General features: G+C 35.7%; 4 protein-coding genes across 10 annotated transcripts in view; 2 read left to right on the top strand and 2 right to left on the bottom strand.

Moving 5' to 3' along the window:
- LOC141482969 (uncharacterized) overlaps positions 1 to 5,285 on the bottom strand; it is a 46,292-nt gene extending 41,007 nt beyond the window's left edge. The window contains exons 1-2 of the mRNA XM_074177026.1: positions 4,881 to 5,285; positions 4,457 to 4,461 (exon numbers count right to left, since the gene is read on the bottom strand). Of these exons, the coding sequence (XP_074033127.1) occupies positions 4,457 to 4,461; positions 4,881 to 5,204 (329 nt within the window). The 5' untranslated portion in view covers positions 5,205 to 5,285. The remainder of the gene's footprint in view (positions 1 to 4,456; positions 4,462 to 4,880) is intronic.
- dlg1 (MAGUK family member discs large 1) overlaps positions 1 to 22,903 on the bottom strand; it is an 889,881-nt gene that overhangs the window by 721,855 nt on the left and 145,123 nt on the right. The gene's annotated exons all lie outside the window — the stretch shown is intronic.
- Positions 14,375 to 14,908, top strand: LOC111503153 (larval cuticle protein A2B-like). Its single transcript, XM_023157380.2, has one exon. The coding sequence runs from the start codon at positions 14,420 to 14,422 to the stop codon at positions 14,906 to 14,908; it is 489 nt and encodes a 162-aa protein (XP_023013148.2). The 5' UTR covers positions 14,375 to 14,419.
- Positions 20,019 to 21,694, top strand: LOC141482968 (larval cuticle protein A2B-like). The gene is made up of 2 exons (XM_074177024.1): positions 20,019 to 20,145; positions 21,115 to 21,694. Exons 1-2 carry the CDS (start codon positions 20,134 to 20,136, stop codon positions 21,634 to 21,636), a joined length of 534 nt encoding a protein of 177 aa, XP_074033125.1. The 5' UTR covers positions 20,019 to 20,133; the 3' UTR covers positions 21,637 to 21,694.

The following is a 22,903-nucleotide window of genomic DNA, read 5'->3' as shown; positions in this document are numbered from 1 at the left end:
CCGAATATAGCGAAGAAGAATTTTGATTTTTATAGCAATTTTGTTAGCCTCTATTATTTTGTAAATATATGTTTGACGAGAATTCGGTGTGATTATTTGTGTTTTCATTGTATTTTAGAGTTCTCGACTCGGAAATCAACTACCTTAAATTTTGAAGTTTTTCATAATTACCCATCGTGGAAAAATTCAGTAGAGATAACTTTTTAATGGGGCGATCAATTGCTATGATTCTAAGAATAAGTAACTAAATTCCTTTTCTGTGCTGATCCAATTGGTATTGGAAATACTATAAAATTAAGTTTCATTTTGTTCGTTCACTCACAAAATAAAACCTAACTTTCAACACTCATGATAAATATCTATTGTACATAATCTACACATCTTTTTAGTGAGTTTTTATTGAAGTATTACTTTTTTCCTTTCTTCGGAAGTTTATCGCATTATTTCATACAATGAAAGAGAAATAGAAAACAGATAAGCTCATTTTCATAAATGTAAATGTTTGTGAAAAATGACCTTACTGCAATTTTGTCCTCTAAGGGCGTTACAACAGTATCCTCTGAAGTGTTACAACAGTGTTCGTCCCACAAGTACATTTTCAAACGAATACAATGAACCGTATTAGTTTGAAAATGTCCTCACAGGACGAAACTGCAGTAACGTTAGTTGCGAATAAAAGTGGTATAAAACATAATAAGTTTTATTTTTCATTTTTCATGAAGATCTCCTACTACGTAGTAACGGCTACATCCATCAGAGTATATATATGTGAAAGTAAATCTTATTTCATGAAGAAAAATCAATTTAAAAACATAATGGACTCATGCCACAGTTCAATTATCGAAAAGAAGTAAAAAAAAAGAAGGCCGCTAACAAATTCGCTAAGATTTGAAGTATATCTACAAGACGTTCCAAAGAATACTTGACTCCCCCTGTAAGTCAGAAACGGACGTGTAATCGAAAATTTCGAAGAAAACACCAATTTTTTTTTCTAGGAGGACCAATTCTGATATGGAAATCATACCCAAATCTCCACCCCCCTGCGGTCAGCAGGCATTCCCGAACAATTCTCTGTCGCAGTTCTTCTAGATTTGTAGAATCCATTTAATTAGTAGTAAACGTTTTGAAATGGACAACACTGTTGGTTTTTTCTGCACTGGTAGTTTTTGTTGAATCTAGTTGTTGCAGAACAAAAAGTAGATAGTTTGCCACTATCACTTTTTCAAAGAATTATTATTCAGTCATCTCTGTTCACTGTGTTCCAACATGGTTCATTCTACTGAAGAAGGAATAGAAATTGTTGCAATCTATTATCGAAATAATAAATGTGCTAAAGCTGCTGTAAGAGTTTGAACAGTTAATGGATAAGTTTCAAACTTCAGGATTTGTTCACAACAGAAAACATGAAGTATCCGGTCTTGTCAGAAATGACGGAGTTGAAGTTGCAGTTTTAAGACAAATGGATAATCGACAATCTATCAGACAAGTAGTCAGAGCGTCTGGTGTATCAGCTACTAGTGTTTTTCGGATTTTGAAAGCCTACAAATTCCATCCTTTCGAAATACGGCTAGTTCAGGAATTAAACGAAGATGACCCTGATCGTCGATTTCAATTTTGTGAGTATCATCCAAATGTATTATACAATACATGTTTTTCAGACGAAAGTTCTTGAAGTTGAATGGTGAAGTAAATAGACATAACTGTCGTTACTAGAGCGATGTGAATCCTCCTTTGATGATGGAAACACATTCACAAACTCCACAAAAATTGAATGTCTGGGCCGGCATTCTTGATAATCATATTGGTGAACCATTCTTCATTGAAGATAATCTCAATGAAGACACATACTTAAATCTATTAGAAGACTGTGTAGATCCTATAATTACACAAATTTTAGAAAATTATAACAATTTAGTAGAAAACGAACTAACATTCCAGCAGCATGTGATGTTCGGGTGAAACAGTTTTTGGACGAACGTTTTCCAATGCGTTGGATCGAAAGACGGGGTCCAGTGGAGTGGCTAGCTAGATCGCCTGATCTCACACCGATGGATTTATTTCTGTGGGGATACCTGAAATCAAAAGTGTACTCTACTAAGCCTACAAATCTAGAAGACCTGCGACAGAGAATTGTTCGGGAATCTTGAATAATGTACGGAACGCTTTCGAGAGTAGACTGTATCATTGTATGGAACTAGGTGGAGGTCATTTTGAACAATTTATCCGTTGATTTTGTTTCCAATGATATTAACTGTATTTGATTTCCTCATTGAAATGAACGGCAGCGAATTTGTTGTTTTTTCTTCAAAATTTAATTTCTCAATAACAAATGAGACAATTTCGAAAAAAAAAATGTAATAGAGAAACAAAATACCTTTTTAATTATGTATCACTCGACCTCAATGCCAATGAAAAAATAGGGAGGGTAGTTGCTGACCGCAGGGGGGTGAAGTTTCGAGTATGATTTCCATGTCAGAATTAGTTACCTTAAAAATAAAAATCGAAGTGTTCAGACTTATAGGAGGTCAACGTTTCGTTGGAACGCTCTGTATCTTCATTTTAGAACCTCAATCCTTCTCCAGACACTCACTTCATTGAGGCAAGATAAAATTTAAGGATTAGAGTAATTATAGAGCAGAGGCAAAATGCAGCATCGGTGTACTAAAATTATTCTCTAAGAATTAAAAACTAAGAAGCCAATGTATGGCGAAATACGTGTTGCGTTTTTGTGAAACTGTTTGGTGAAAATCTCACAATAAGTGTTTTTTGAATACTTTTCAACCACTTCGTATTCTCCGGAAAGATGAACGAATAAATGAGAAACTAAAAAGGCAGAAATATGAACAAATCAATATCTGAATAGTATAGTTCATCAATTGTACTATCAATTCATGCGAAGAAACTAGTGAAATCATTATTGAAATTATTATAATTATTTTCAAAAAAGTGGTTGGCCCTCACATTCAAAGTCGCTTCTGATAATCTCATTTTGCAGCAAATACCTACACATTGAAAAGTGGCATGAATGTAGAAGAAATGAAAGTTGTATACCAAATAATATGAGGGAAGTCAGTGTTATTTCGAAGGTCATGGAGTGCTCATGATGAAATATTGAATAAGTGGAGCAGTTTTTGGTAAGTATATAAAGTGTTTGAGAGTTATCATTAATCACACATTATCTGAAACTGTTTAGTTAATCACACAATAAAAATGGCATTCAAGGTATGAGATCCATTTCTCACATTCACAATTTCAATCGTCTGCAAGTTGAACTTTTTCAAAAAGAACTAATCATTTTCATATAACTTTAAATATTCCTATATACGAGGTCTGTTGAAAAAATTTTGTGAATGTTCAACTTTCGCGGACTGCGTACATTCGATTAACGATTTTTTTATTTTTTTGTGTTGATATTCTCGTCTTGAACATATGTTCACAGTTTCATCTGTTTAAAATGTTTAGTTTGTTGGTGAGAGGCATTAAAGTTATAAGTGTTTTGCGTGTTCGGCGATTTTCTACTATCGAAAAAAATGGATCAAGGAATTTGCATCAGATTTTTGTGAAACATAGAATTCAGTGTTCAAAAATACTTGAGATGTTGAAAGTGGCATGCGGTGATTCAGAAAAATGTTTTCAAGTGGTACAAGCTGTTCACAGAAGATCGAGAAAATTTGAATTACGACGCTCGCCCCGGACGCCCCAGCACATCAACAACCGGTGAAAATGATGAGAAAGTAAAGAAAATTATTAAGGAGAATCGTCGAATCACTAACATAGACGTTGATGAGGATATTGGCATATCGGTTGGCTCATGCCATGCAATTTTCCGGAAATTTCGGACATGTAGTGTGTGAAGTGTAGGCAGTGAAGTTCGTTCCAAAATTGCTAAATTTTGACTGAGAAAACCGCCGCGTGAGCATCACTCAGGAATTCAAATTTGCTCAACAGGGTCATAACTGGTGACGAATCATCGATTTATGGGTATGATAGCGTTCCAGTGGAAGCACCCAGGAGAGCCAAGACCATAAAAAGTATGCCGAGTTCCATCAAATGTCAAGGATTCTGATCACTTGTTTTTTTCGATTACCTACCGTAGCGTAGTGCATTAGGAGTTTTTGCCACATGGCCGTAAGGTTAATAAAAAGTTTTATCTTGAAGGTATGCACCACTTGCAGATATCAATACGAAGAAAATTTCTGGTATTGTGGAAAAACAAATCATAACTTTTGCATCACGATAATGTACCTGCTCACTCGTCATTACTTGTTTGTAATAATTTGGCAAAAACAATATCGTAATCGTGCCTCAGCCACCATATTTACCACATTTGGCTTCCTGCGACTTTTTCCTGTTAACAAGAGATTTATGAAAAAACGGCGTTCTTCGACGATTGAAGAGATAAAATTCTAATCGCTGAGAGCGCCCAATGACATATCAAAAAGGGCATATCAGAAACATCACCTCAAAACTGTGGATTGATTTTTATCTATACGTATGAAAGTAGACGAATGCCAACGTGAGAATGATATTGGTAGAGTTTTATATCTATTCATTCAAGTGTTTGAACTCAATTCTAATTGTATTGTATTTTATTTTGTACTAACTGAATTATTTTGATTCAATTCAATTATTCGAATTCATTGAAAATGTGTACAACTGAATGTGAATCAATAAAACATAATTTCCAACATTTGCAGCTCATCGCTTTCGCTACCTGTTTGGCTGCTGCCCAAGCTGGCATCATTCCAGCAGCACCTCTTGCCTATTCTGCACCCGTATCATATGCTGCTCCCATTGCCAAGGTAGCTGCTCCTTTGGCCTATGCCGCTCCAGTAGCTAAAGCTGTTGTTTCTGAAGAATACGACCCTCATCCCCAGTACAATTACGCCTACGATATCCAAGATGGTTTGACCGGAGACAGCAAAAGCCAGCACGAATCCCGTGACGGTGACGTAGTCCAAGGTAGCTACTCCCTCATTGATGCTGATGGCTTCAAACGTACAGTTGATTACACTGCTGACCCAATTCACGGATTCAACGCTGTTGTCAATAGAGAACCCCTTGTCCAGAAAGCTGTTGTTGCCAAAGTTGCTGCTCCAGTTGCCTACGCAGCTCCAGTTGCTAAAATCGCAGCTCCATTTGCCTATGCTCAACCCGCTATCGCTAAAGTAGCATACTCTGCTCCAGTAGCGCAATACTACCATTAGGAGATATCAACTTGACAATGTACATAGCTATTTATCAATAAACTATAGAAAGAATTCAGAGATTTTTTTGTTGAATCGAGTGAATGACAAAGATTTCAGTTATAAAGTAACCATAGTTATAAATATAGAACAGAAATGCATCTGTTTGGTGAAGACACAAACCACTCTCGTGCTCACAATGCTATGCTATCTGAAAAACTTGAAAAAAACGTGACACTTGTGCTTACGAGACACACTTGTGATGTGATTTTTCCAGTCCTGTTACTAGCGAACCATTGAACAATGAAAATATACCATAACGTCGAAAGAATGTATTATGCCATTTGAAACGAGTACTTCTGAATCACTTATATGTCTTCAATGAATCAGCAATAAATTTTATCCGGTTTCGAAAAATATACCAAAAACAAATAACTGTTTAACAGTTTATCAGCTTTTGAACGTTTTCGAATAAGCGTTGAAGAGAAAAAAGTGTAGAAATAATAAAAAAAAAATAGTTTTTGCAAAAAATCATTATTTACTTTCTACTCCTCTATCAATATATAAATGTATAAAATATATTTGAATAAAAATTCTTCACAAATATGTGTTCATCAGGCACAGGAGTAGTGTATTTTAAATACACATCAAGGAAAAATCATCCGACATAACTACTTTCGATTTTGACCATGAAACATAATATAGGAAATATCATTCATATGAAATGTTACTTACAAGATACAAGTTTCAATCTCTAGGTGGACTTTCTGAAGTTTCGGGCAAAAACACTAGTTATAAACTTCTCATCATCTATGATTCGACACCAGACAGCGCTGTTTCGATTCTTTATAGTTGTCATCAGTGGGGCTGGGCTGAACCACAAATGCGTTGCTGGATTCAACTGTCCTTATAGGACAAATCTGAGTAAGTAGGGTCGACACCTTCACTCACGAATACACCATCTATGGAATTGACAGAAAACTGAATCGTCGTGTATCGAAGATGAACAAGGCTTCCCAAGGCGGTCATTGGAAAGTCAAGCGACATCGATCGTTGACGAGATTTGTCATCTGTCTTTCACTGCAGCTTTCACTGAGAGGCAACTAGTTGGTAAACAGATTCCAAACACAACGCATTTATGATTCGGTTGAGTCCCCAGCAAAGCATTTGTGGTACAGCCTATCATTACTATGGCGGTCGAAACATTGCTGTCCGATGTTGAATCATGAATGTCTTGTATTTGGGATCTGGTTTTCAACTATTTGTTTTGCAGTGAAAGACATGACGAATTTCGTCGGCGGTCGAAGTCGGTTTGGCTTTGCAACAGACCGCCTTAGGGAGCCTTATTCATCTTTAATATATGATGATTGAGCTCTCTGTCGATCCCATAGATGGCATATTCGTAAGAGGAAGTGTTGTCGACCTCACTTTCTCATCAGGAACTTTTTCATATCGTTGAATTCTCAAAAAACTTTTTGGCTATGTAACTCTATAATTCAATTTTTGACAAAAAATTATTGTTGAGTATGAGTTTTTCCTTTTCTGTTTGTATCTTACTCTATCAATAGACAGGTAGAAAGCCAAAATTCATTCGTCTTTTTATATTTTCATTTTTCAACATACAAATAGGTTCAACAAACTCAGCACAATTTTTCAAAAAATAGTGAATTCTGAAATGTTTCATTCGCATGAAAATACGCTAGTTACATTTTCTACACCAGAAAATTGGCATATGTATATAATAAACATGTTTTTTTTCAACTCCGCTGTTTGAAAAAAAGGTATTTCTTTCATGTGATGATTCGATATTCGCCAATGATATTTCTCTAGTTTCTAAATATCAAAAGGAGTGACTAACATACTATTTTTGCATCGAAAGCATATCACTGTTTCTAGATTACTGCTTCTACATTAGTCGAATCTATTTTGTGGAATATCTCAATTCAATATTTCTATTCCAAACCGCTATTTTGACACCTCGGCACGTGTTTCGATCACCATGTGATCATCTTAAAGAGGAAGATCAAACACTTTCGAAGATGATCTCTTGGTGATCGAAACACGTGTCGAGGTGTTGAAATAACGATATAGTTTTGGGAAAAAACTCCAGTTATATTCATTACTACATCAAAGGTTACAAACAGTAAATCACAAGAACTCAATTCAACATGGTATTCAAAGTAACGTATTGACTTGAAGTATTCGCAATATCAAATTTCCCGCAAATAGTGAAAGATGAAATGTTCATTCATAAAAAATCATATAGGTAAACAATTCTATATCTCAAAAAAGTATTTATAATTCAATCGGAAAATAGTTTAATTCAAGATATAACTGACTGAACAATTACTTCATTCCTTTAGTGATTTTTTGAATACCATAGTTTTTGTTTTTTTAGTTTTTTGCTTTTGCTACATGTTTGGCAGCTGCTGAAACTGGAATAATCTCAGCTGCACCACTGACCTATACTACTTCAATCACAACAGTATCAGCTTCTTTAGCTAATGCCGTCCCTTTGAAAAAATAGCCGCTCCCTTGGCCTATACCGCTCCAGAAGCGGTATAGGCCAAGGGACCCCCCATCCCCAGTATAACTACGTTTATGATATCCGATGACCGGTGACCGGTGTCATCAAAAGCTAGATCAAAGCCCATGACGGTCACGTAGTCCCAGGTAGCTACTTCCTCATTGATGCTAACGCTTTCAAACGTATTGTAATGAATTTGAAGCCGGCCCTGACCGATATCTCAGCCAGCAAATAAACAATGACTCACCGCGAAAGGAATGCACTCGACAAGCCACCGCGAATAGTCTAGGCCAGGGCCGAAACCCCTAGAGAGATCTGGAGCATTCGTTGACGATATAAAAAGGCCCCTCTCTGTCCCGTGCGGCAGTCAGTCAGTCAGTCTGTATTCAGAAAGCGAATCGAGCGGTTAACAAACAGAGAAGATAAATTAAGCGTTAGTTGCTGAGTAGTGTATATGAATTAGTTGTGATAGTGAAGTATTGTTAAAAATGAATTTGTTTAAGACAATTAATTCTTTAATTCGTTACAATTGGTGTCAGAAGTGGATTTTTAAAATAAATTTGTGAGCGCTTGGTGGATAATCTTTGTATTACGGTGAAATTGACTATAAGACTATTTGTTCGCGTAGAGACTGGTGATTCATTGTGTTTCGCGAAGTGGACAGTACCAGACTACGGAAACATAAACTGATAGACCTTTCTCGCGAAAAATAGACTTGTGGAAATAAGTAAGTGTTTCGGACTCGAATAAAATAAGTGGACATTTTCAGTTTTGTGGAAAATAGACAATCAGGAGCAAACTGTGTTCGAGGACTAGTGGACTTGAAAGTTGCTGAATTGAAGCAAGAATCGGAGGAGAGAGAGCTAGATTTTTCCGGAAAGAAATCAGTACTCCAGAAGGCACTATGAAATAACTTGATTGAATGAGGAGAAGATCCGGAAGCATATTTATTCGAAGTTATTGGGGGTGATTTGAGTTCAATAATGAGCAAACTCGATGAGAACACCAAATCGCTGAAAGATGAACTTCAACAAAATTTGGTAAGTTTAGAGAAGCTTCTGGAAAATTCTAAGAGTTTGGAGGAGAAGCTTCGCGAAAATTCGGTGAGTTTAAAAGATGAACCTCAACAAAATTCGAAGTGCCTGGAGGAGAAGCATCTGGAAAATTCAAAGAGTTTGGAAGACAAACTTCTAGAAAATGCAGAAGGCTTGAAGAAAGAATGTGGCGAGTCTACTCGAAGAAAGGATGGAAACCATCGAGACAGAGATAGACAAAAATTCAGGAAGGAACACGGAAGTAGAGGAAATCAAAGGCGGACTTCAGGCAAAAATCAGCAAGATGAAGGAAACAATCAGCAATTTGCAAAACCAAATCATTAATTCTGCCCACACAATAGAACATGCTTCCGAAAACTCCATTCCGGGGCTGAAAGATATCAAAGTCAGTCCTGAACCAGGAAAGCTCTCCATGAACCCGCCCCAGTTCGATGGAAAAACTTCTTGGGCAAATTACCGCCGACAATTCGAAGCTGCGGCCAGAGCGAATGGATGGAATGCAGGAGAAAAGGCGGTAGCATTAACACTGGCGTTGCGTGGAGAAGCAACGAATATTCTGCAAACCCTCACGGCCCAGGAATAGGAAGACTATGACCAACTTGTAAAACATCTTGAGCTGCGGTATGGACAAACCCATCTAGAGTACTTTCACCATTCACAGCTGAATAACCGATTCCAGATATCAGGAGAATTCCTACAGGAATTCGAAGCCGACATTGCTCGATTGGTTCGTCTGGCATATCCTGCTACATCGGAAAATGTAATGGAGCGATTAGCAGTTCAGGCATTCTTGGACGGACTTCGCGACCAAGAAAGAAGGCGAGCATTGATTGATACTAGCTCATCCCAAACGTCTCGTGGATCCACTGCAAAACAATCCTTAAGAGCCAGAGCAAAGTTCGAGCTATCGAGGAAGATGGACAAGCGCCTGCTGATATTGAGACCACCATCAGAAAAGTAATGGAAGAAGTGTTGCCTGAGAGGAAACAAATAAGATGCTGGAACTGTGGGAAAATTGGACATGTGCGTAGCAAATGTCCAGCTTTCAAAGAATCGACACCAAATCAGGAAAACTAGTGGGGGTCGATGAGAAGGGGCAATCGTCGACCTGTACCCAGCAAGCCCTTGTAAAAAACACATATGTTGCCGTCCTCCAACGACAAGACAAAGGTATTTTCGTAGACGGCCTCATCAACAACGAGCCTTGCACCATGCTGCTAGATACAGGATGCGACGAGAACCATTCTTGGGCCTACCTTTGGCAAAACACCGGCAAGAATTGAACCTCAAGCTGGAAGCTACGCACCGCAACAGGGGGGCCAGCCAATGTACTTGGAGAACTACCAATTGAATTGGTGTTGGGCAGCACTAAATTGAAACATTGTGCATTGGTGGAGGACATCGAGGAAGATGCGATTATTGGAATGGATATGATGAATTTCAGAGGGTTCGAGCTGAATTTTCTAGACGGCGTCCTACGTGTCGGCGGAGAAGAGTTGGTGCTTCATGGAAAAATCGAAGAGAAGATCAGGGTCCTGTTGGCAGAAGACGTGTGCGTACCTGAAAGGGCTGAAACCATCCTGGAGGCTCGCTTGGACGGAAATGCGGGCAGCAATAAGGAGGTTTTGTTCGAGCTCAAGATACACGATGAGAAAATTGGACGAGGAATCGCACTGTGTTGATGAAGTTGTGTCGGTCAGGGTCATGAAGGTCAACTACTTTCCCGTGACCTTGAAGAAAGGAACAATGCTGGGGCACTGCTCGTCTATTTCCTCTGTGATACGGGGTGTACGCAGTTCTGTTAGCCAAGCGGACAACTCACCTAAAGAGTTGGAGAAGTTGATTGGCATTTCCTCCAAGGACATACCACCAACTCGCCGATCAAAATTGACGGAGTTAGTCAAGAAGTACCAGGAAATCTTCGATATTGGAGAAGAAAGAGACGGCAGAACGAATGTGGTTCAGCATAGAATCGACACTGGGAATTCCCGACCAATCCGGCAATCAACTAGAAGACTCCCGCTTGCGAAGAAAGAAGAGGCAGACAAGATAGTCAGGAATACGGAAAAAGAAGAAGTGATCGAACCTTCCGACAGCCCCTGATCTTTCCTAGTCGTATTAGTGAAGAAGAAGGACGGCTCGAGAAGGTTCTGCGTGGATTATCGCCAACTAAATTACGTGATGAAGAAAGACAGCTACCCCCTTCCAAGAATCGTCGACACCCTAGACACGCTAGCCGACTCCACGATTTTCTTTACTTTGGATTTGAAGAGTAGATATTGTCAAGTTGAATTGGCCTCGGAAGATCGAGAAAATACTGCTTTCACCATCGGCTCAGGATTGTGGCAGTTTACGGTTATGCCATTCGGGCTTTGTTATGCTCCAGCGACCTTCGAGAGATTGATGGAGAATTCTCAAGGGACTCTCATGGAAGACGTGTCTAGTGTATCTCGACGATATAATCGTGGTCGGAAAATCATTCGACGATCACATGAAAAATCTGGAGAAGGTATTCATGCGTCTGAGGAGTTTTGGATTGAAACTTAGTCCCAAGAAATGCCATCTGTTCCAGAAAGAAGTTCGTTACTTTGGCCATGTTGTATCTGGGAAAGGAGTGGCAGTGGACGAACAAAAGATCAAAGCAGTTAAGGATTGGCCATTCTAAAAGACATACAGCAGCTTCGGAGCTTCCTTGGTTTGTGCACCTACTACCGTAGATATGTGCTGGGGTTTGACAACATCGCCAAACCATTGACCCGACTTACAGAAGGACAGATGTTCCAGTTGTTTGAGGAATGTCAAGACTCATTTAAGAAGTTGAAAGGGGCTTTGATAAACGCTCCTGTTTTGAGCTATCCTCTACCGGACGGAAAGTTCATTTCAGATACGGACGCCAGCAACGTGGGACTTGAAGCAGTCCTTTCTCAGATCCAAGATGGACAGGAGAAAGTTATTGGCTACTTCAGCAAAACGCTCAGTAAACCAGAGCGCAATTACAGTCTCACCAGGCGAGAGCTGTTGGCCGTTGTCAAAGGCGTAGAACATTTCTACAAATATATGTATGTAAGAAAATTTCTGTTGAGAACGGACCATGCAGCTCTCAAATGGCTTCTGCAATTCAAAAATCCCGAACACAGTCATGCTCGTCAACTACAGGGTTTAATTTGATTGAAATGTTATTTTTTCATTTCATTGAGAATGTTGTCAATATGAAGAGAAGCGTGGATCGTGGAACAGTGTTCGATATCAAATTCATTAAGTGTTTTTTGGAGCTTTATTGTTTGTATTGAATCCGGGTGAGCAACAGCTAACATCCCTACGAATATCACAGTCATATTCTTACAAATTCTCATGAATATCAAAGAATTATTCACATAAACCATGATATTGAATCACTTCATTCCTTGAGAATGGTATAAAAAAACGTTCGGTAATCTTTGGGAGATACTTTTTGTGGAGGATTCAATGTTGCTGTTTTTTTGAGAATAACATTCTCCACAATATAGGAATAATCAACCAGGAGTTCAAATTTGGTCTGCTGATTGGATAACCTACATGTTTTTTTTTGGACAATTAATGTTCCAAAAATGACTTTCTTTCTGTTCTCAAAAACCAAAAATTTCACTTGTTAAAACACCTCAGACGAAATCATATATTTCATTTGACAAAAATTATTCTTTTGCCGTTTTTGCCGTCCTTTTGACGGTGGTGTGGGTTTTGACAACAAAAGGGATTACTTCTCGAAACGTTAACCTCTCAAAAAAGGTAAGTATATCAAGTTAAGGTTTTTCCATAGATTATTTGATGTATAGCGCATAAGACAGGTTATATTACATAGAAAATGTTTGGGGTGAACTTTAACAGATTCTCTATCAGTTAAGCTTAGTTATTCATCGTTTGTTTGTTGTTATTCATCTTACGTTTGGCTGTTTTTGAGTCAATTGAATAGAACTGGCCGATACTTGATGAAAATCCATATAAAAAACTAAAAATAAACTGCAGTTTATGCTTGAAGAAGCTATTGTATAGCGAAACACGTGTCGCGGTTTTTGTTAAACCCTTATAGTGAAAATCATACAATAAACTGTATTGATTAGTGTTTTTGAGTTTGTCGCGTTGAGACAGATGCAGCAGAGGACTCCAATCTGAAGTAGGTAGGGATACATTTTATATTGCACATATTATGAGGTGGTAGATGAAGAAAGTTGAAATGGAGACAATTCATACGAAATCAGCGAATAGCCTAATCATTGAATTTTACAAATCTTTGGTTCGTTAGAAGTATCCATAAAGAATACTGAAAATCAAAAGTTATATGAAAATTGAATTGAACTGGCCGATACTTGATAAAAATCCATATTAGAACTCATTAATACAGTTTATTGTATTATTTTCACTATGAAGTGTAAATTTTTCATATCAAAATAAACTGTATTATTGAGTTTTTCTTTTGTTACATGAAAAATTCATCTGTAATATTGGCCATTAATATTTTTTTTATTTCTGAATCCAAATTTCATCTACATAGACTCCTTAGTGAGATGTAAATAAAACACGAGAGAGAAAATCACTTCAAGCGTAAATATATTTTCATGAATTATTTTATGCGAAAAATAAAATATTCATCAATAAATAATTATCGCCATGCGCCACTGGAATCAATGAAGTGACACTAGCTTGAATTTTCTAGATGATCAGTGTGACAGACCAGATAAAAAACCAAAATCGAAGTCAAAATGGTTTCATACTTTCATAACTCAAAAAATAATTGCCCTAAGAATGTGAAATTCTAAATTTGCAATATTTTTTGAGAATACCTACTACTACTTAATGAAGAATTATAGAGTTTGCTATTCGTTCATCTCATATGAATTGGCCCAACATTTTATGAAAGTAACAAATTCACTACTTCATTGTGAGTTGTAGCAAATATGATACACTTATATATGTGAATGTTTCTATTTTTGAATATATTCTACATTATCAGCTGCTATTTCATTCAATTGATAGGAATATAATATAAAATGAAAGACTGATATCCTACTATTGATTTTTTTTCATGAAACCTGAATTGTCTAATATACGAGTATCTTATTTTATGATATTAAATACATGAGAAATATGAAAGTTGTACCCCAAGTATCCTTAAGAATCGAAATCATTTTGACGGTCATGGACTTCTCACGGTGAAGAAGAATTGAAGAATTGGAGTACTGTCCGGTATATATAATGATCAGAGATTATCAGTTGAACACTGTCTGAAACGTTCGATAAACTCACGTATCACAAAATGGTATTCAAGGTACTACATTTACTTCATAATAGATGATAATGATAAAAACGAATAATCTCATGTAGAATCGAGTCATTTCATATAAATTTTTCAACAATGTATCATAATTTCTTACATTGATAGAAACAATTTTTGCAGTAAAAATATTAATTTTTGAGCTATTTCTCCTTTGCAACGATACAGAAATGACATTCGTTGATTTTACAAATGTTGAAAATGGACATATTTACTAAGAAACAAATATTGATCGAATTTTGAAAAAAATGCGTTTCATTAGAACTTCATAATATTCGAAATATTTTTCTGAAATTTGCAGCTGATCACTTTTGTCTCTTGTTTGGCCGCTGCTCAAGCCGGAATGATACCAGCAACACCTCTGGCTTATGCTTCCCCAATCGCGAAAGTAGCAGCCCCATTAGCATATGCTGCTCCCTTAGCAAAGGTAGCCGCTCCCTTGGCCTATGCCGCTCCAATAGCCAAAGCTGTTGTTTCCGGAGAATACGACCCACACCCACAGTACAACTACGCCTACGATATCCAAGATAGTTTGACCGGAGACAGCAAAAGCCAGCACGAATCCCGTGACGGTGATGTAGTCCAAGGTAGCTACTCCCTCATTGACGCCGATGGTTTTAGACGTACTGTCGACTACACTGCTGACCCAGTCAACGGCTTCAATGTTGTTGTCAATAGAGAACCCCTCTTCCAGAAAGCTGTTGTTGCCAAAGTTGCTGCCCCAGTTGCCTATGCTGCACCAGTAGCTAAAATCGCAGCTCCACTTGCGTATGCTCAACCCGCTATCGCTAAGGTAGCATACTCTGCACCAGTTGCTCAATATTATCATTAGACTATATAGTGACAACTGTCTTTATGAAGTTATTTATTATTTAATTATTTCATTGTATTCATTTGTTTGATATAGTTTTTCAAGCTGATCCGATATTCTGAAATACACCAAATTCGTAACTATATCTAAAGGGAACGACTCAGATGCCTGATTGGATCATAACTTAGGATTTTTATTATCCAAAGTGAAGTTTCGTGAAAATACTTTTTTTTCGAAAAAAGACCACCGAAAATGAAATATAAACTTTTCAGGAAATGAAACCTATCAATGTTGCCCATTACATAATTTTGATGACATAAAAGTTGGTCAAATATTTGGGTTTTTGATTCATTTTATTTTTATTTTGATTCATTATTCATTCATTTTATCGACAACACATGTGAATGGTTCAATCGCAACATAGAAAAAGTCAATTTACTTGCTGAATAATTGGCATCATAGTCGATTTTTAGGGGAAAACACATCTCACTATTTCACCTATGTCAACAAGTTTTTGGTGGTGACGAAATATCCATCATCAAATTTTAAAAAATGTAACGGAGACCATGCAACTGGGTTTCAACTTGTCGAGTAAAATTTTCAAAATCAATAAAGTGAAGTGAGGAAAATTTGTGAATCAGAATATTCTTGAATATTTGAAATGCCACATCTCAGGCGATTATTGATATAGTTTCCTTGAGCAAAAATTAACAGATGATCGACCTCCCATCTTACTCATACTAAATAGTGCAATCAAAACACAGGGTGAGTTTCTAGTTTTTACGACAGATAAAGTATTCGGCAGTATCTTATAGTCAACTAGATAAACTTCGATATTTGACAATTATCTTTCTCATATTTATATCAAGGACCTGTTTCAAAAGATAGAAATTCACTTATTTTTTCTAATAATGGCATACTGATCTCGACTTTGAATTTATATGCGAGAACATGAGTAGCCAGTGCACATCTTTGCTGAAATGAAGTTTTTTAACGCAATGGAAATTAGAAAAACGTACTTTCAAGGTCATAAGAGCCAAATAAAATTCAATGCTGGGAGAACCGAGGAGTCAATTTAATGTGAGAAGATAAATGTGGCAGAACCTGAATATGCACTTTTTCTAGCTGCTTTTGTTGAGCCTCAATTACCTGTCAACTCTAATAAGGAAGTTGCGTATATTTTGATGCAACATAATGCATTACAGATTAATTTTATCTGAATATTGATTGGAGTTTGTACAGACTTACCCCGAACGTGAGGCTGCTGGAGTTTATTTAGAAAAACATATTTTTCTGAACACTTCGAAGTGATGAAATATCAATGCGATTCTCGTCATTCTCATTTCGAATATTATTATTTGGAAGTGGTCTACGATGTTTTATAGTGAATTTCACAAGTTTAAATTTTCCATGTCTAATAAGATATAATATGAAATGAAATTTCGGAAATAATAATTAAAATACAAATAAAATACAATGAAAATTCGAATCAATAGCTGAAAATAAAAATTAAGTTGAGCGATAAATACAATAGGATGAAAATAGGCAAAAAATTGAAATCGAACAATCAAAAATTAAATAAAAATCAAGATTTCAAGCCAAGTTACTTCACGACGTTTTGATTGTTAGTGTCCACAGTCGTTATCACCCGAAGACAGTAATTATTTTACTGACTGCTTGACAGGATTTGCCCTCAACTAGAAAGAGAAGGGAGTATTTCATACACAGAAAAATAATTTGAATTGAGGGCACCAGGTGAATTCATACCAAGTGTGCAAACATCCAACTCGTAATAATCATTCACGGAAACAATTTCTTGCAAATCACAATTCATTATAACACACAATTCTGAATTATATATATATATATATATATATATATATATATATATATATATATATATATATATATATATATATATATATATATATATATATATCTTGAACCCTTTTACCCTCAGGGTGTCGGGTGATTCTGAATTATATTAGAAAATAAATATTACAATTTCATCAAATCACTACAACTAAGATATTCTTTAAAGTTCATAGAAAACTTCTTCATATACATACTTGTTTCGAAATCAATAAACTTCGTTTTCATGTATTTTTGTAATGCACAAATGAATCAATTATTCTTTAAACTTCAATATTTCAATACTATATCAATTTAGTATGAAACTTTCATTATAAAAAATCTGGAAATGTGTTTTGGATTTGAAAAAACTTCGTTTCCATGTATTTTTTAAATGCACAAATAAATCAATTATTCTTTATAGGTACTCCATTATTTCAATACTATATCAATTCAGTACAAAACTTTCATCATCAAAAACACTGGAAAAAAAAGAAACTTCGTTTTTATGTATTTTTGTAATGCACAATCAAATCAATTATTCTTTATACTCGAATATTTCAATACTATATCTATTTTGTACAAAACTTTCATCATAAAAAAATGGAAATGTGTTTCGAATTCAATTAACTTCATCTTCATGTATTTTTGTAATGCTCCAATATTTCAACAGTATGCCAATTCAGTACAAAACTTTCATCATAAAAAAAACTGGAAATAATATCGTAACGAATCATGGCGGAAATGAATATTTATGATCACATGAGTAATATTATTGTAGTTTTTTGCCAACACCAAATCGTTATTTCAACATCTCGACACGTGTTTCGATCACCAAGTGATCGATCATCTTCAAGAGGAAAATCAAACTAATTATACTTACGAAGTTATCCTTATTTATACCATAAATACCTTTTCTTGGTACCTGCTTCTTGAGTGTCCTAAATTAATTTCACAATATTGCCTTATTTACTACTCTCAAATCAATTTTACAATGTGTCCTTATGTAATAGTCAGGTAAATCTAGTGATTAAAATATTATTTTAACAAGCTATATAAAATTAATTTCACAATATTGCCTTATCTACTAGACTTTAATTAATTTTACAATGTGTCCTTGTGTAATAGGCAGGTAAATCTAATGGTTGAAATATTATTTCAACAAGCTATATAGGACACTATTAGGTATTGGTCCACTATCATTATTCATAATATCAATATTTTTACTTATTTCTACAGTCTCATAGGGATCTAGATACCTGTTGTTTACTAATGTTGTATAACTAATCTGAATGAACTGAAGTCTATGGAATAGTTTTGTTGCAAAATCTGTCTGTCTGTTTAAAATCTGTTTTTCCGTTAACCAGCTGTCGCACCCCTACGAACGACAACCCTCAGAAGTCGAAACTTGTGCGAGCTAAGGATTAACGAGGTCTTACCTTTTAACGTGTGATTCCTAACACGGGCGATATGATGGGCGACTGCTGATTTTCCAGGTCTTTCATATTTTAAGTGTGCTAAGTGTTCCTTATATCTCATTTCAATAGATTTTTTTGTCTGTCCATGATATTTTGTATCGCAGTCCTTACATTCAATTTCGTAAATTGCAGACATTTCCGAATTATCGACTTTATCTTCTGGATTTTCTGAAATGCTCTGTAGTGTATGATTTGTTTTAAAAACCATCTATATACCTAATTCCTTGATAATCTTTCCAAAGTTCTTCGTGTTTGGTGGTATGGAAATATATTTATCTTGGTTTTTGTTGTTTTTGTCGGTTTTTGTCGATTTCCTTCATTCTTAACCTAGACTTTTTCATCTTTATTATATCATCTACAATAACCCTCGAAAAACCGTCAGTGGCTGCTATTTTCTGTATTGTACTTTTTTTTGTGAACCTCTCATGAGCGAGAGGAAAAGTCAAAAGACGATGCACTAGAAAATTCAGCCCAGCACATTTGTGCTGTCCAAAGTGATGTGAACCTGTACGTGCTTGTTTCTTTTCTAAAAACATCGTATTTTAACCCTCAATATTGGCTCCTCATTACCAAAATGCCAAGAAATGAAGGTTGTCCTTTATTTTCTAACTCATACGTGAATATTTTTTTATGGAAATCTGTTATTCAAAAAGAAAACAAAGTCCTCAATAATAGATTTTTTGTTATCGAATATCGCGAAAACATCATTCACATACCTTAGCCATATCCTAAGAAAATACTTTGACTTTTCTTTGGTTACTTATAGCCGTTCCCTCCTGTTGTTCATAAAAGGAACCTTTTACCTAGAACCGTTTTCTTTCATACACAAATTAGTGAGAGAAATGAATTCATCAAGTTCGTTATTATTGAAATTATTTTTCTCTAGTAATTCCCTGACGTATTGTAAGGTCTGTGGAATTGGGACGCTAGGAAATGAGGAACTAACATCAAAAGAAATCAAAACCTCACCTTTTTGCAGAAAGATGTTTCTTGTATGTTGTATGAACTCTAAGAAGTTTTTATACTAAATCCTGGTTCCGCAATAGACAAGCCTTCAAATTTCTTAGTGAGCCATTTTGGTATTTGGTAGGTAGGAGATCCAATAATTGACACGATGGGGGCATTGATTTTCCCAGTTTGTGGAAAAAACTCCAGTTATATTCATTACTACACCAAAGGTTCCAAACAGTACATCACAAGTAAATCACATGAGTGGTCAAATAGAAAACTCGTGTCAATGAGAAATAACAGTAAACCCCTGCAGTGAGTTTCGAAATAAATTATCATCAAGTATTGATGAGTTCCATTCGTAACAAATAATCCTCTGACATGATAATATGTACTCATCAACAATAATGAATTCAAATTCAGAGAAATAATTGGTATTTTTCTACTTATCTCTTGGAAAAGTTATTTCAAGAATAATCTGAGTCTTATTGAATATTATCATTCAGTTCTTAACTTGATTTTTCTAAAGCTAATGAAAATCACTTGCATCATATAAGTGATCTCAAGAAATGTATTTCTTTTGAGCATTTTCTCCTTTTCAAATTAAAAATTAACAAAAATGTAGAGTAATGCAACAGCATTTAATCATTTAAAAAATACTTTACTGCATCTGAGCGGTGATTTTATTGACACAAAAAATCCCCGTAAACATTGACATTAAACTATTCTCTCGAGAATCTAGACCCACACTTTCAACAACACAAATCAAATGCCAATGAACTGGGAGGTGTCGTATCTGATTGAAAGTTGTACCCCAAGTACCATGGGCGAAGCCGGCGTAACTTTGGGGGTCATGGACTAATCGTTATGAAATATTAAAGAATTGGAGCAATCTTTGGTATATAAAATGTTCGGGGATTATTGATTTAACATTGTCTAAAGGTGTTTAGTAGAATCACGTATTCCACAATGGCATTCAAGGTAAGATATATAGTTTTTGACTCTATTTTTTGATAATTCAAGAAACAATTCATATTCTGAAATAAATTTGTCATACTGACAAAACTTTTGTTACCTTACAGTTTTCAAATTTTCAATCTCAAATGTAGTACATATTATTGAGATAGAGATCATCTGATTGCAATCATATCACAAAGGAAGGAATTATAAAGCTGAACTATGAGAGTATCTTCCTGTCACTATGAATTTCTGCTTTCCGCAGATAAGGACCGTGTAAAGGTGTAGAGATATCGGAATTATTAGTGATGGTGTCCATTACAAATGAGGTCCAAAGTAGTTTTTCTTATTATTAAATGGCCACAAGAGAAATGTGATCTGAACTGTAAGCTTCTAAAAATGTTTATCGCATTCATCATACATTTTATATTAAACGGTTTCAACTGCAAATGGCTGGTGGAATTCTCTTTTTATTTTCACGATTCTCCATTAACATGCAATTATAAGGAAAAAAACGCAAAATATGAATTCTATAAAGGAAACATTGTATACGGATGGTGGCTAATTGAATTTAAATATTTACTGATTATTTTTTGAGAAAAAATTAGCTATTTATTGAAATTACTCAAAAACTATAGTGTATTTCAATACTCCATTGAGAACTAAATGGACTCCAGATACTTTTCATAATACAAAAGTAGCATTGTTACTTATATAATATTTCCTATCGTTATATTTTCACCAATATTTTTTCGATCAAACCTTGAACTGTCATGAATTCTGAAATTTGAATTTTCAATACTTTACCTCATGGAAAAGTCAGCACGAAATTGATTGTGAAAAGTTTTTCAGACAAGAAAATGGATTGATAAAATCATTATTGAAATCAAAATGGATTTGAATAATTCATTAAGAATAGATAATTACAGAAAAGAAAAGTGGTACATTCGTTATAGTTCCATCGAATTTTCAATAATTATGTAACAATTGCAGTTCATCGCCTTTGCTGCTTGCTTGGCTGCTGCACAAGCTGGAATAATCCCAGCAGCACCTCTTGCCTACGCTGCCCCAGTCTCAGCCCATTTAGCGTATGCAGCTCCCGTTGCAAAGGTGGCCGCACCCTTGGCCTATGCCGCTCCAGTAGCCAAAGCTGTTGTTTCCGAAGAATACGACCCACACCCACAGTACAACTACGCCTACGATATCCAAGACGGTTTGACCGGAGACAGCAAAAGCCAGCACGAATCCCGTGACGGTGACGTCGTCCAAGGTAGCTACTCCCTCATTGACGCCGATGGTTTCAGACGAACTGTCGACTACACTGCTGACCCAGTCCACGGCTTCAATGCTGTCGTCAACAGGGAACCCCTCGTCCAGAAATCTGTTGTTGCTAAAGTTGCTGCCCCAGTTGCCTACGCAGCTCCAGTAGCCAAGATCGCCGGTCCACTTGCCTATGCCCAACCCGCTATCGCCAAAGTAGCTTACTCTGCCCCAGTTGCCCAATACTACCACTAGAAGATATCGATCTGACTGTGTACATATAGATATTTATTATTACATTATTGAAGGAGAACACTGAAGAACTTTTCATTTGTTTTGGTGTCATCGACTACTACTGTCATCAACCTCGTGTTTTGAGAAGACTATCAATAACCTTCCCGAATTAGGTACTTAAAAAAATGACTCTCTGTTGTTTCATTAGCTATATAATGTCTCCATTAGAGAAGATAGAACTACTTTCAACTCTAGGTATTATGCGTACATTGAAATAAACTTTTGATATATTCACAAAATGAATAAATTCTTGTGAGATATTCAATGATAAGTTGCCACTTCAAATTGATTCGGAAGTCAGGGCTATAATGTAACAATAGCGATAACACTTATAATTGACTGAAATACTTCTACAAGTTATCGTTTTTCTGATAAAAAATTTAACCTTTTGAAAAAATTGTGCATGTATCCTGAAATATAATTGTAAAGACCGTTGCAAGAAAGTCAGTCTTTAGTAAATGAAAATGGAGGATGGATACCTATATGAGTTACATTCCCTAATTATAAAGCTATCGTCATCTCTCATCTTCGATGGATTGGTAGACTGAAGGTGTAAAAATTTCAATCGACATCATGTCATCCTGAAATTCCATTTTCAAATTTTGCATAGGAAATTAGATTTGTGAAATGATATTCAATGATATTGCATCCATGTGGCTGCAGACCACATGGATGCAATATCATTTCTGGAAGGTTCTTGAACTACTGGTCATATCACAAACAATCAACGAAAATTAACTTGGTCAAACAAATGAAGAACCGCATTTTACAGATTCCTGATCCTTTATTTCATTCAAAAAACTCAAAGATACTTTTCCAATAATTCAACAATAACTCTTACCCAGATCCTCTACTCAAGAAGATCTAATTTAGTACATCATCCATTGACGTTCAATTTGATAACAACCAGTTAAATAGAAATTCTTTACAATCAAATAATATCCCAGTTGGGACTGATCCACCTCTAGTTCCTATAGTATTCACCTCCTTAGCATATATTAGTGATATGACACCCAAACTATGCAGAATCTTCAATAATTCAAATATCAAAATAGCATTCAGAACCATTTCAAGCATAAATAAATTATTTTCAAAACTCAAGGATACAACTCCCTCAAATTTTCAATCTCATTCAGTTTATTCCATACCATATTTCAATTGTAGTGATGAATATATTGGTCAAACGTCAAGACTACTTAAAGACAGAATTACTTCCCACAAAAGTGAT

Source organism: Leptinotarsa decemlineata, unplaced genomic scaffold, assembly GCF_025532065.1.
Source record: "Leptinotarsa decemlineata unplaced genomic scaffold, Ldec_3_MD MMD2_tig00002159_RagTag_RagTag, whole genome shotgun sequence".
Lineage (NCBI taxonomy): Eukaryota > Metazoa > Arthropoda > Insecta > Coleoptera > Chrysomelidae > Leptinotarsa > Leptinotarsa decemlineata.
This window is presented reverse-complemented; position numbering and strand designations above follow the sequence as displayed.

Bases quoted from the DNA above. Each gene is read 5' to 3' on its own strand.
- LOC111503153 (XM_023157380.2), top strand. From the start codon at position 14,420: ATGATACCAGCAACACCTCTGGCTTATGCTTCCCCAATCGCGAAAGTA.